The 15,535-nt window shown below is 42.0% G+C and overlaps 1 protein-coding gene across 2 annotated transcripts in view; it reads left to right on the top strand.

Annotated features, from left to right (window-relative positions):
* Nucleotides 1-15,535, top strand: part of LOC124118013 (dentin matrix acidic phosphoprotein 1-like) — a 397,126-nt gene that overhangs the window by 133,966 nt on the left and 247,625 nt on the right. For both annotated transcript variants that reach the window (XM_048396585.1, XM_046480046.2), the window contains exon 4: nt 8,354-8,407. In XM_048396585.1, coding sequence (XP_048252542.1) covers nt 8,354-8,407 — 54 coding nt within the window. The remainder of the gene's footprint in view (nt 1-8,353; nt 8,408-15,535) is intronic.

Below are 15,535 nucleotides of genomic sequence, written 5' to 3'. Positions count from 1 at the left end.
TTAGTAGACGGGTGGTAGGGATTCTTGTGGGTTGATTGTTATTTAAGCAAAGTAGGCCGTTGGTATCTGTCCAGTCGTTTAGTAATTTTCCAAATTTATCTGTATAATTTTTTGTGCCCTACAGTGGGTGGTGTGCGTTGAAATCACCTAGAAAAATTATATTTTGGCTTATAAATTTGTTCGTTATAAGCATAGTTCACTGTATATATACAAGTAGGAGAGGTCACACCATTCAGAATTCAATTAAAGCCACAGAAAAAACACCATCCAAACACGAACTAGAACCATCAGGAGCAGTGTACCACATTCTGTGCAATTGTGGACAAGCTAATATTGGAGAAACATCTAGGCCCCTCAAAACCCGAATTAAAGAACATCAAATCTCAGTCTCAAAACATGACTCAAAATCAGCTCTATCATACCATATGACAACCCAAGCCACAGCATCAGGTGGGACAAAGTCAAAGCCATCACCACCAGCCTCAAAGACTTCAAAATCAGAAAACTACAAGAATCTATTAACATCAAAAGACTCCAACCGTAAATCAACCATGACCAAGGCTAGCTATTGCATAGGTATGCTGTTCGGGGTAGTGGTTGTACTGTGTGAACACGTGTTTGGGGTGGCTAAGTTCAGTGGTAAGATGCTGCTTCGTAGAACAAATGTGAGTTCGTCTCGCTAGGGTTGAGATAATTCCTTTCTTGACTTAAGGTGGATGGTGAAGATATTGATCTGTGTGGGTTGGTTTCCAGTAAACAGTGGTCTGGAGTTTGTTGTTGTGGTCTATCTGTACAAGAACATCAAGGAAGGGTAGCTGATGATTAGTTTCTTCCTCCATGGTGGACTGCATTTGTGGGTTTTGGGAGTTTCAAGGGCTATTTCTTCAAGGTGGGTCATAAAATCTCGGCGATCAAGGGAGAATCACAGTCAATGTCATATCCCTTGCAGATCTCTCCAGGTGAAGTATGTCGAGCTGATACAGGAGTGTATAGGTCGGATGATGCTGTCAGTTGCTGTTAGGTGGATGTCTAAGAATGGGTGGATTTCCCCAATGAGGGTTCTGATGATATCAGTGGCCGGGGTTCATAAGTGAACAGGTCAACAATGTCATAGCTGATTAAGGTGCCTGATTGGGGGATGACGTGAATCTTCTTGCAGAATTCAGACGAATCTGCCCACATTCCACAAAACTCATCACCCCTCACCCTAAGCCACCTTATGCCCATGCAAACATAAAGACCCTGTAAAAGCCTGTCTCCTAATCTGCTCCAGAGACACTGTTCATTACAGTTACAATATGGCCCAGTACCTAGCCCACTTCCTCTCACCTCATGGTAAGACTACCAAGTCCTTTGTGGGAGATTAGAACAGTGTCGTTCCTAATTCTAATAATGGTGTTGTTCATCCATAAATCTTATCCTTACGTATGACAGAGTTGTAATGAATAAAACTTGGTAACTCATTAAACTCAGCTTTGATAAATAGGGATTACGTTCATGTAGTAACTTTCTCTCATTTATCTGCTTATTAGAATTTTCAGTTGTCATGTAATAGCACTGTTAGTATAATCTGGCTTTTTTTTTGAAGCAGGAATGAATAGTTCCAGTCCTCCACTTTTCTCAGGACTCGATCTACTGGTAGTAGCAGCAATGTAGGAAATGAGGTCCTTTACAATTCAATGACAGGTCGTCCACTTGTAAACGAAGATTTTTCCAAGCTCACGCTTGCGCCGTCATTCAGAGTGCCAGAATTTATGAAGACGATTTTCCTATCCATGCCTCTGCTGTAGCGGATCAGGCTCATGCTTTGGATGAGGACTTCCAGAGGATGACTGGTTCTTCGAGACCAACCACGCTCAAAGTCCCAGAGGCCAGATTGGCTTTCATTGAAACTGAAATCTTGTTACGGCTACTGTCTGAACTTAAAGGAAGCTCCACTGTTGACCACAGCTTCTCCACTTTGGGGTTATCCAAGGAAGCAACATTTGTCCAAAATAGACATCTTGTTGAAGAAAAGAGCTGTAGAGATTGTATACGCCCCAGCGTTAACACCAGGCTTTGACTGCCCCATCTTTCTGGTACCCAAGAAGGACTCAGGCAAGATGCACATGATTCACAATCTCTCTGTGTTAAACGACCGCTATCTGGAGTGCCTGCCTCACTTCAGCTCAGAACCAGTATCAATGCGTTTGATTCCTTGATCAATCTCGACCTGCAGGATGCATACCTGCATGTACCTATCCATCCCTCTGACTGTAGGTTCCTCAGGTTCCAGTTCAGTTGGGTCCACTACCAATGGGCAGTCCTACCATTTCGCATTTCATTGGCCCTGGGGCTATTTACATCAATAATCAAGCCAATAACTGTCTTGAGGAACATCCAGTTCGACTCCTACATAGGGAACTGTCTCCTGAGCTATTTGGACACCTTCACCCTGGTACGCCAACAGGATTTCACAACGCGTCTGTTATTTCAATTGGGATGGATAGTCAACAAAGTTAAGTCAGAGTTAACTCCGTCCTAACAGCTCCAGTTCATAGGGGGTCTGTTTCAGATAGATCAGGACCTCCTATCAGTGCAGAGGGATTGATGATTCAAGATCTTTCGCTTTCTGTCACATGCTGTGCATCAATCAAGCATACTTCACCAATGGCAAGTTTTGCTGGGGCTGCTCACTTCAGCGCAGGATTTGACAAGCAGAGGCACTCTCATTCCCTTCTACAACAGACGTTCAGGTTCTTTCATCTAGTGGTTGTCTGGGACTAAAATTCATAGTCGAACACATCCCTGGATGTCGGAATATAATGGCCAACGCCCTATCTCAGCCAGACAGGGTGGCTCCCACAGAGTGGAAACTTCACTCGGGGGCATTTCAACTGGTGCTTCAGCACTTTGGGCAACCAAACATTGACCTGTTTGCGACTCACCAGAACCACCAACTTACAAGATGTGTCTGTCCGCTCCCAGATACACAGTGTTGGGCGGAGACGCATTCAGCATCCCCTGGGAAGGGCTAAAAGCATACACTTTTCCACCTCCTGTACTTCTTCCCAGGGTAATACGAAAGATCAAAGAAACAAAGAGCCTTGCTCTGTCTTTGGTCACGTCTTGGTGGCTGGCGACGGGGTGGTTCCTCGACCTCAAAAATCTTGCAGAAAAGGATCCACTACCCCTCCCAGAGTCCCTACTCATCCACCCTCACTGCAAACTACCTCACCCAACGCCAGGCAGGTTTCATCAGTACATCAGTACAGGCGTTAAACGACAAGGGCTACCGTATATCGCCATCTATAAAGTGACCCAACGTATAAGACGACCCCCCTGTACAAGCCTTGAAAATCTTTGCTAATTTATATACCCCGTCTATAAAGCGAATCGGAATGAAGCTCGTCACCATCGCATACACAATCCCTACATTTGCAATAAAAACGTGTTTGTCTTCCGCAGAAAAAATACATCGTCGATCTATCCCTTCAGCAAATCAAACAGGTCATAATAATTAAACTTGGTCAATACAAATTTGAAATGTGAGATAAAACATCACTAGACATAATGATTTACCGATTAAATTGTATTTCCTGTTCTGCTGGGCATTCTGTTATGATGCAGAGATTAGGATTACCGTTTGTATTTATCTCGTAAACTAAGCCGGAAGTAGCAATCAGCTGTGCATTAGTTTCTTGGAATCTACCGGTGATTCGGTTAAAAATTACCCAGTTATATAACTTTAAAGAATTTTTATACAATGATAGGAAGAATTGTTTCTGAAACTATTATTTTATCAGGAATAATTTATTCCAATATCATGTTAATTTAGTTGCAGCTTTACAATATATATTTGAAATAAATTAATAACCATAAGCATAGCACTTTGGTACAGCTCTTTTCTCTTGCCGGATATTTGGAACATCGTCCCTCTACCAGGGGGTTATACGATGACAAGTGGTGATCATTTGAAACCTTTTGTGAGACAAAGAACCAAGATCCCACGACAGCATCACCTCAATTCTTAGCCATCTTCCCAAGGCAAGAGAGTTAACTGACTATAAAAGTCAAGTTTCCACCCTTGCCGAACTAGGCTGGTATTATGGAGCTACATTTTGGCTGGACTAACGAGTCTATGCATAGGCCAATCAAAATCGTGCAATGAGATCAAAATCCAGTTCATAAACTGTTGTGCAGATTTCAGTCTATTGCAGGATTTGCAAAGCATGTGCGCCGTTTCATTGTCAGCAGATATTTTCCAAATCTTTTCAAGTTTTTAATCAAGGTGCTCACGTGATTTGATGTATTTCGCGATGTAAGACCCGTTTTATCACAATATAGATCTTGATTATTGATCAGATCATCCCGACTGGGTGCCGCCATGTTTGAAGCAAATGCAAGTGATACCAGAGGTGGAATCTGATTGGTCCATAGGAGAGGCTTAGAAGGGACATAACTGGTAATAGCCACTGGTGGCGCTTCGATCGAGCCCAGGAATTCCAGCCTAGTTTGGCAAGGGTGGAAACTGGACTTTTAAAGTCAGTTAACTCTCTTGCCTCGGGAATAGCTGCACTTGTGTACCAAAACACTTGAAGGGCAGCACATTACAATGTATTTGGTAGCGCTTAATTCAGTTATCGGTAATTTGCAAGATGACTGAGGTCCCAGATCTACAGGCCCTATTACGCTCTTCAGGATCAGAAGGCCAAATTCCATCACCCGACGTGGGATTTAAATGTGGTACTTCGAAGTTTGCGGGGCCCCTCACCCCACCCCCTTCGAGTCCCTCAATGCATCCTCTTTTTATTACCTCACCAAGAAAACAATTTTTCTCTTGGTTTTAGCCACTGCGGCGCGGTTGAGTGTGTTACATCACCCATGTCTGTTTTGAGCATGGTCCACCTTGGATTTCTTGGTATTTCATAGCGAAAAATCAATTTCCAGGCCAACTCGGTCGTTCCCTCACCATATCACCAATCTCGACGATTGTGGGAAGTTTTCATCTGCCGCTCAAAAACTTGGCATGGCTCACGGAAACAATTATTCATCCTGGTATCCTGTACGTCCAGTACCAAAGTTAGCACCGAAGTTAGCCTAAACACCATATCGCTATGGTTACGCACAGTCATCCAGCAGGCTTACGAGATCGCTAGACTTGATCCGCCAAGACCGAACAACCCTCACAAGATCAGATCGCTAGACTAAACCAGGGCTCTACACAGCATTTGTTCTATAAGACCAATCATGGAAGGACAAAGTATTCTTTAGCCATTATCTTTGCCATGTGGCGCTCGAAGACGTTGAAGGTGTTCATAGTTTTGGCCCTCTGGTAGTAGCCCAGCAGGTAACAAACCCCCTGACGCAAATAATGAACTCGTCCTGTCAGGATCAGTTTTCCCTTCCCGCGCAGTACTGTCTACAACATGCCTGGTGAATTTTCAAGCTTTTTATCAGCTTTGGCTTCATAGCACAATATGTTAAGATTTCAGTTAATGCTATCTTCCGTTTTACTGGTTGTTAACATGGACTTATCCATAATTCTCATGTTCCATCTGCATATAAGATTGAACCAGCCCTATCATCCAGCATTTTTATGTTTTTCCGCCTTACAATTCTATCATGATATAACATTTATACTAAGTTTTCATAGAATAATTAGATCCACAGCAAGGGCTTTTATAAGTTATCATGGTGTAACATTTATACAACATTTCATATAATTATAGTTTGCAAGTAATGCATATCATCAGATAAAATGCATATATAAAATATCAGTAGTTTCAGTTATAGTTTTTAAGATAGATGCTAGCCTAAGGTAACGGGAACCCATCTCCCAGGCATACTATTCAATAAGACAAAAGTTATGTCTACATAGTTTAATAGATTTATAGCTTTTAGATAAATACTAGCCTAAGTTAACAAGATCCCATCTCCCAGACATACTAATCAATAAGACAAAAGTTATGTCTACATAGTTTTATAGATTGCCTTAACTATTTTATTTAAGTAAATCTGTCATCACTTATATATAAGAATAACATTCAACAAATACTTCAATTTAGACTCATTAAGGATTAGCCCCCATACAAGCTCATCTATAGTCATACCATAATCTCTTTCCAAGCACCCAGTAAATATGTCAACAAGATTAGTATTCACCTCTGTCTAGCCATTCATTAACCATAGGGCACACCCCATCGTGTATCAACCAATCATATTCCTTTTATTGTTCTAAGTTTTGTTAAATACATACAGAAGCCAAATGTTAAGCAGAAGGGGTTTGATGCTCTAACCAAGCAGATCTCTCTCCCACAGCCCAGAGGGTTGTACCGACTCTCTGTGGCACCCTCAGCTATATTCTAAGATCTTGTAAATTGTTCATTGTTAATTGTTCTTGTAATTAAAATTGTGATTAGTCTTCTGTGACTCCGGCTCTTTGCTGACAAATTCCCCCAAGAAAACCAGCATGCTATTTGGAAGGTTTTGTTCATCCGAACAGAACCATAATAATTCCTTGACAACTTATCTTTGGAAGGGTTTCTTTTTATTGAAGTTTTTGACAACTGAAGGTATACCCTCCACCATACCGTCCGAAACAGATGCATTAAGGATTAATGCAGGATAAGTAAAATATTTAGTAAAATCTAAATACTTTTTACATTTGTATGCTTATCCTGCATTAATACGTCTAAGGGCCCACCCGTCTCAGACTTGCCTCCCCACTATAGCTTCAGAAACTCTTTTTGTTACCTCGGATGGCGAGCAGTAATATGATTTGATGTGACATCACAACCGGTCACATGACAGCGTCGGTGGTCCTGTGAAAAGCAGACTTGAGATGGAAACAGCTTAAGTATACAAATGTAAAAAATATTTAGATTTTACTAAGATGTTCAGAGCTTTCAAACGATACCCAACATCAAACAATATTTTCATGTTATTCAGACAAAGCATCAAAATCGAAGATATTTCCCGGTATTTTCTCATGTTCCTGAGCAAAAAGTCATTGTTATTGGAAACAGGTCATGATAGATTTTTTTTTTTTAATATGAATAATAATTTTCCGATTATGTAAACAATGAAAATAAAAAAAGAAATAGGTAAGTGGATATTGATCTCAGAATTGCCAAAAATCACAACAATTTTCAGATTTTCTTAATCTGGACATGATGAATGTGTTAGCTTACATGAAAAAAAAATTAAAATTGAACTGAATTAAGTTGTAAATGTGTTATTAAAATGATGTGATAAATATTACTGTTATATTTATAAACACTAGGATGAGATCTTTCAAATGGTGTATGACATGTAGTAGCAAAGATATTTTACAAGCTGGTATTTTCCTTGATAAATGTAGGCTTTATCTATCAACCCAGAGTCTCTAGGGACTCAATGTCATAGCAGTGAAAAGCTTCTTGAAGACTGGTATTGAAACGGTTAACTAAATGTTTATTGCAGTGACTAAGATGCTGTACTAGCATTCAGACAACCATACTGAGCATTTCGTGTTAGTGAGTATCACTAGCGGTATTTGCCATGATGAACATAAGATCACTTTCAACATAATCAGAGCAGCACACTGTCACTAGCGCTATTTACTATGATGGACGTAGGATCACTTTCAACACAATCAGATCAGCTCACTGACACTAGTGGTATTTACTATGATGAACATAAGATCACTTTCAACACAATCAGAGTAGCACACTTTCACTCGCACTATTAACCATGATGGACGTAAGATCACTTTCAACACAAACAGATCAGCACACTGTAACTTGTGGTATTTACTATGATGGACGTAAGATCACTTTCAACACAATCAGGTCAGCACACTGACACTAGTGGTATTTACCATGGTAGACAGACAGACGGTCACATCAAACAGGTATCAGGTCAGCACACTGTCACCAGTGGTATTTACCATGATGGATGTAAGATCAATTTCAACACAATCGGAGCAGCACACTGACACAAGTGGTACTTTGATGTGCAGTGTTACAAGATACTGTGTAGTTTGTATGCTTCTATTTTTGTAAGAGCGAAATGCAGCAGTAATAAGTACCTTAGGTGTGGTAATCTGTCATTTTGTCTGTCAGGGATGAAATATCAAATCTTTTCATTATCTGATTGACCAGGTCCTCGACTCAGGTTTTAGGCTTGAAATGGCAAGGGTGGAAACTAGGCTTTGATACAGGCTTGTGGACACTCCTTTCTTGGGAAGATAGTTTTCAAAGTTCATTTACTTGTTCATATTTGTCAATTAGTCCTCAAAAGTTACGCTGAAAAAAATAGATCATCAGTGCTGAAAGAAACTAATTACACTTCTGAGTTACAGTGGTGTGACTCTATTTTTCTTTCTTTCCAGAGAGATACATTTTCCCCAAATCTCTTGAAGAGTTTGGATACAGATTCAATGAAGGTAATGTGGGAATTTTGCTTCTGATAGAAAGTTTAGCAGAAATCAGCAATGAAGGTCTCCTTTAGAAGGCTTACTAAGTCTTATAGCTGGAATAATGCTGAAGACATTGTTGAACAACAAACAGATCAACAAATGTAAATGCAACTCAAGTATTTATTGCATAATTCTAAGGGGTTCACAGCCATAAGAAGTATAACGAATGTTACATCAGCGCTTGTTCATTAGCCTTTGTCTTTGCCATTCCTTTTCAATGCTCATTACCCGGTAGCTGTTGTAATTGTTTCTTAACAGCATGTAACTATTGCAGCAGTTTTACACACTGTCACAAGCAGTATTTTCCTTTAAGTAAGGATAAGATATATGGATGAACAACTTCTTTATTACAATTCGGAGCGATGTTTCGGTGTAGGTTCTAACACCGTTATGATGCAAGTGATATCATCCATATATCTTATCCTTACTTATAACTCCAACTTCTAAATGCCTCTCAAAGAATTTTTTTCCTTGATCAATGTACGATCACTTCCAGCACAATCAGAGCAGCACACTGACACTAGAGGTATTTACCATGATGGACGTAATTTACAATGATGGACGTAAGATCACTTCCAGCTTAATCAGAGCAGCACACTGTCACTAGCGGTATTTACCATGATGGACGTAATTTACCATGATGGACGTAAGATCACTTCAAGCTTAATCAGAGCAGCAGACTGACCCTAGCGGTATTTACCATGATGGACCGAAGGTCACTTCCAGCTCAATCAGAGCAGCACACTGTCACTAGCGGTATTTACCATGATGGACATAAGATCACTTTCAACACAGAGCAGCACACTGACACAACAATTTACCATGGCAGACGGACAGACGGTCACATCAAGCAGGTATCAGGTCAGCACACTGTCACTAGCAGTATTTATCAGGAAGGACGTAACATCACTTTCAACACAATCAGATCAGCACACTGTCACTAGTGGTATTTACCATGGCAGACGGTAACGTCAAGCAGGTATCAGATCAGCACACTGTCACTAACGCTATTAACCATGATGGACGTAAGATCACTTTCAACACAATCAGATCAGCACACTGTCACTTGTGGTATTTACCATGATGGACATAAGATCACTTTCAACACAGAGCAGCACACTGACACTAGTGGTATTTACCATGGCAGACGGTCACTTCAAGCAGGTATCAGAGCAGCACACTGTCACTAACGCTCTTAACCATGATGGACGTAAGATCACTTTCAACACAATCAGATCAGCACACTGACACTAGTGGTATTTACCATGGCAGAAGGACAGACGGTCACATCAAGCAGGTATCAGGTCAGCACACTGTCTACACAACCGGAGCAGCAAACTAACGCTAGCGGTATTTACCATGATGAACATAAGATCAAATGAGCTCAATCAGAGCAGCACACTGTCACTAGCGGTATTTGCCATGATGGACGTAAGATCACTTTCAACACCAATCAGATCAGCACACTGTCACTAGTGGTATTTACCATGATGGACGTACGATCACTTTCAACACCAATCAGATCAGCACACTGTCACTTGTGGTATTAACCATGATGGACGTAAGATCACTTTCAACACAATCAGATCAGCACACTGACACTAGTGGTATTTACCATGGCAGACGGACAGACGGTCACATCAAGTAGGTATCAGGTCAGCACACTGTCACAAGTGGTATTTACCATGATGGACGTACGATCACTTTCAACAAAATCAGAGCAGCACACTGTCACTAGCTGTATTTACCATGATGGACGTAAGATCACTTTCAACACAGTCAGATCAGCACACTGACACTAGTGGTATTTACCATGGCAGAAGGACAGACGGTCACATCAAGCAGGTATCAGGTCAGCACACTGTCACCAGTGGTATTTACCATGATGGACGTAAGATCACTTTCAACACAATCAGAGCAGCACACTGTCACTTGTGGTATTTACTATGATGGATGTAAGATCACTTTCAACACAACCGGAGCAGCAAACTAACGCTAGCGGTATTTACCATGATGAACATAAGATCAAATAAGCTCAATCAGAGCAGCACACTGTCACTAGCGGTATTTGCCATGATGGACGTAAGATCACTTTCAACACCAATCAGATCAGCACACTGTCACTAGTGGTATTTACCATGGCAGATGGTCACGTCAAGCAGGTATCAGATCAGCACACTGTCACTAACGCTATTAGCCATGAGGGACATAAGATCACTTTCAACACAATCAGAGCAGCACACTGTCACTTGTGGTATTAACCACGATGGACGTAAGATCACTTTCAACACAATCAGATCAGCACACTGACACTAGTGGTATTTACCATGGCAGACGGACAGACGGTCACATCAAGTAGGTATCAGGTCAGCACACTGTCACAAGTGGTATTTACCATGATGGACGTACGATCACTTTCAACACAATCAGAGCAGCACACTGTCACTAGCTGTATTTACCATGATGGACGTAAGATCACTTTCAACACAGTCAGATCAGCACACTGACACTAGTGGTATTTACCATGGCAGAAGGACAGACGGTCACATCAAGCAGGTATCAGGTCAGCACACTGTCACCAGTGGTATTTACCATGATGGACGTAAGATCACTTTCAACACAATCAGAGCAGCACACTGTCACTTGTGGTATTTACTATGATGGATGTAAGATCACTTTCAACACAACCGGAGCAGCAAACTAACGCTAGCGGTATTTACCATGATGAACATAAGATCAAATAAGCTCAATCAGAGCAGCACACTGTCACTAGCGGTATTTGCCATGATGGACGTAAGATCACTTTCAACACCAATCAGATCAGCACACTGTCACTAGTGGTATTTACCATGGCAGATGGTCACGTCAAGCAGGTATCAGATCAGCACACTGTCACTAACGCTATTAACCATGATGGACATAAGATCACTTTCAACACAATCAGAGCAGCACACTGTCACTTGTGGTATTAACCACGATGGACGTAAGATCACTTTCAACACAATCAGATCAGCACACTGACACTAGTGGTATTTACCATGGCAGACGGACAGACGGTCACATCAAGTAGGTATCAGGTCAGCACAATGTCACAAGTGGTATTTACCATGATGGACGTACGATCACTTTCAACACAATCAGAGCAGCACACTGTCACTAGCTGTATTTACCATGATGGACGTAAGATCACTTTCAACACAGTCAGATCAGCACACTGACACTAGTGGTATTTACCATGGCAGACAGACAGTCACTAGCGGTATTTACCATGATGGACGTAAGATCACTTTCAGCACAATCAGAGCAGCACACTGACACTAGCGGCATTTACTATGATGGATGTAAGATCACTTTCAACACAGTCAGATCAGCACACTGACACTAGTGGTATTTACCATGGCAGACAGACGGTCACTTCAAGCAGGTATCAGAGCAGCACACTGTCACTAACGCTATTAACCATGATGGACGTAAGATCACTTTCAACACAATCAGATCAGCACACTGACACTAGTGGTATTTACCATGGCAGACGGACAGACGGTCACATCAAGCAGGTATCAGGTCAGCACACTGTCACTAGTGGTATTTACCATGAAGGACGTAAGATCACTTTCAACACAATCAGAGCAGCACACTTTCACTAGCTGTATTTGCCATGATGGAGGGAGAGATCACTTTCAACACAGTCAGATCAGCACAATGACACTAGTGGTATTTACCATGGCAGACAGACGGTCACATCAAGCAGGTATCAGATCAGCACGCTGACACTAGTAGTATTTACCATAGCAGACAGACAGTCACTAGCGGTATTTACCATGATGGACGTAAGGTCACTTTCAGCACAATCAGAGCATCACACTGACACTAGCGGCATTTACTATGATGGATGTAAGATCACTTTCAACACAATCAGGTCAGCACACTGTCACTTGTGGTATTTACCATGATGGACGTAAGATCACTTTCAACACAGTCAGATCAGCACACTGACACTAGTGGTATTTACCATGGCAGACAGACGGTCACTTCAAGCAGGTATCAGAGCAGCACATTGTCACTAACGCTATTAACCATGATGGACGTAAGATCACTTTCAACACAATCAGATCAGCACACTGACACTAGTGGTATTTACCATGGCAGACGGACAGACGGTCACATCAAGCAGGTATCAGGTCAGCACACTGTCACTAGTGGTATTTACCATGAAGGACGTAAGATCACTTTCAACACAATCAGAGCAGCACACTTTCACTAGCTGTATTTGCCATGATGGAGGGAGAGATCACTTTCAACACAGTCAGATCAGCACAATGACACTAGTGGTATTTACCATGGCAGACAGACGGTCAAGTCAAGCAGGTATCAGATCAGCGCACTGACACTAGTGGTATTTACCATAGCAGACAGACAGTCACTAGCGGTATTTACCATGATGGACGTAAGGTCACTTTCAGCACAATCAGAGCATCACACTGACACTAGCGGCATTTACTATGATGGATGTAAGATCACTTTCAACACAATCAGGTCAGCACACTGTCTCTTGTGGTATTTACCATGATGGACGTAAGATCACTTTCAACACAGTCAGATCAGCACACTGACACTAGTGGTATTTACCATGGCAGACAGACGGTCACTTCAAGCAGGTATCAGAGCAGCACACTGTCACTAACGCTATTAACCATGATGGACTTAAGATCACTTTCAACACAATCAGATCAGCACACTGACACTAGTAGTATTTACCATGGCAGACGGACAGACGGTCACATCAAGTAGGTATCAGGTCAGCACACTGTCACAAGTGGTATTTACCATGATGGACGTACGATCACTTTCAACACAATCAGAGCAGCACACTGTCACTAGCTGTATTTACCATGATGGACGTAAGATCACTTTCAACACAGTCGGATCAGCACACTGACACTAGTGGTATTTACCATGGCAGACAGACAGTCACTAGCGATATTTACCATGATGGACGAAAGATCACTTTCAGCACAATCAGAGCAGCACACTGACACTAGCGGCATTTACTATGATGGATGTAAGATCACTTTCAACACAGTCAGATCAGCACACTGACACTAGTGGTATTTACCATGGCAGACAGACGGTCACTTCAAGCAGGTATCAGAGAAGCACACTGTCACTAACGCTATTAACCATGATGGACGTAAGATCACTTTCAACACAATCAGATCAGCACACTGACACTAGTGGTATTTACCATGGCAGACGGACAGACGGTCACATCAAGCAGGTATCAGGTCAGCACACTGTCACTAGTGGTATTTACCATGAAGGACGTAAGATCACTTTCAACACAAGCAGAGCAGCACACTTTCACTAGCTGTATTTGCCATGATGGAGGGAGAGATCACTTTCAACACAGTCAGATCAGCACAATGACACTAGTGGTATTTACCATGGCAGACAGACGGTCACGTCAAGCAGGTATCAGATCAGCACACTGACACTAGTGGTATTTACCATAGCAGACAGACAGTCACTAGCGGTATTTACCATGATGGACGTAAGGTCACTTTCAGCACAATCAGAGCATCACACTGACACTAGCGGCATTTACTATGATGGATGTTAGATCACTTTCAACACAATCAGGTCAGCACACTGTCACTTGTGGTATTTACCATGATGGACGTAAGATCACTTTCAACACAGTCAGATCAGCACACTGACACTAGTGGTATTTACCATGGCAGACAGACGGTCACTTCAAGCAGGTATCAGAGCAGCACACTGTCACTAACGCTATTAACCATGATGGACTTAAGATCACTTTCAACACAATCAGATCAGCACACTGACACTAGTGGTATTTACCATGGCAGACGGACAGACGGTCACATCAAGCAGGTATCAGGTCAGCACACTGTCACTAGTTGTATTTACCATGAAGGACGTAAGATCACTTTCAACACAATCAGAGCAGCACACTTTCACTAGCTGTATTTGCCATGATGGAGGGAGAGATCACTTTCAACACAGTCAGATCAGCACAATGACACTAGTGGTATTTACCATGGCAGACAGACGGTCAAGTCAAGCAGGTATCAGATCAGCACACTGACACTAGTGGTATTTACCATAGCAGACAGACAGTCACTAGCGGTATTTACCATGATGGACGTAAGGTCACTTTCAGCACAATCAGAGCATCACACTGACACTAGCGGCATTTACTATGATGGATGTAAGATCACTTTCAACACAATCAGGTCAGCACACTGTCACTTGTGGTATTTACCATGATGGACGTAAGATCACTTTCAACACAGTCAGATCAGCACACTGACACTAGTGGTATTTACCATGGCAGACAGACGGTCACGTCAAGCAGGTATCAGATCAGCACACTGACACTAGTGGTATTTACCATAGCAAACAGACAGTCACTAGTGGTATTTACTATGATGGACGTTAGATCACTTTCAACACAATCAGGTCAGCAGACTGACCCTAGCGGTATTTACCATGATGGACGTAAGATCACTTTCAACACAGTCAGATCAGCACATTGACACTAGTGGTATTTACCATGGCAGACGGTCACTTCAAGCAGGTATCAGAGCAGCACACTGTCACTTACACTATTAACCATGATGGATGTAAGATCACTTTCAACACAATCAGATCAGCACACTGACACTAGTGGTATTTACCATGGCAGACGGACAGACGGTCACATCAAGCAGGTATCAGAGCAGCACACTGTCACTAACGCTATTAACCATGATGGACATAAGATCACTTTCAACACAATGAGATCAGCACACTGTCACTTGTGGTATTTACTGTGATGGATGTAAGATCACATTCAACACAACCGGAGCAGCAAACTAACGCTAGCGGTATTTACCATGATGAACATAAGATCAAATCAGCTCAATCAGAGCAGCACACTGTCACTAGTGGTATTTGCCATGATGGACGTAAGATCACTTTCAACACAATCAGATCAGCACACTGACACTAGGGGTATTTACCATGGCAGACTGACAGACGGTCACATCAAGCAGGTATCAGGTCAGCACACTGTCACCAGTGGTATTTACC

Source organism: Haliotis rufescens, unplaced genomic scaffold (genome assembly GCF_023055435.1).
Source record: "Haliotis rufescens isolate VD_foot unplaced genomic scaffold, xgHalRufe1.0.p SCAF_1, whole genome shotgun sequence".
NCBI lineage: Eukaryota > Metazoa > Mollusca > Gastropoda > Lepetellida > Haliotidae > Haliotis > Haliotis rufescens.
This window is presented reverse-complemented; position numbering and strand designations above follow the sequence as displayed.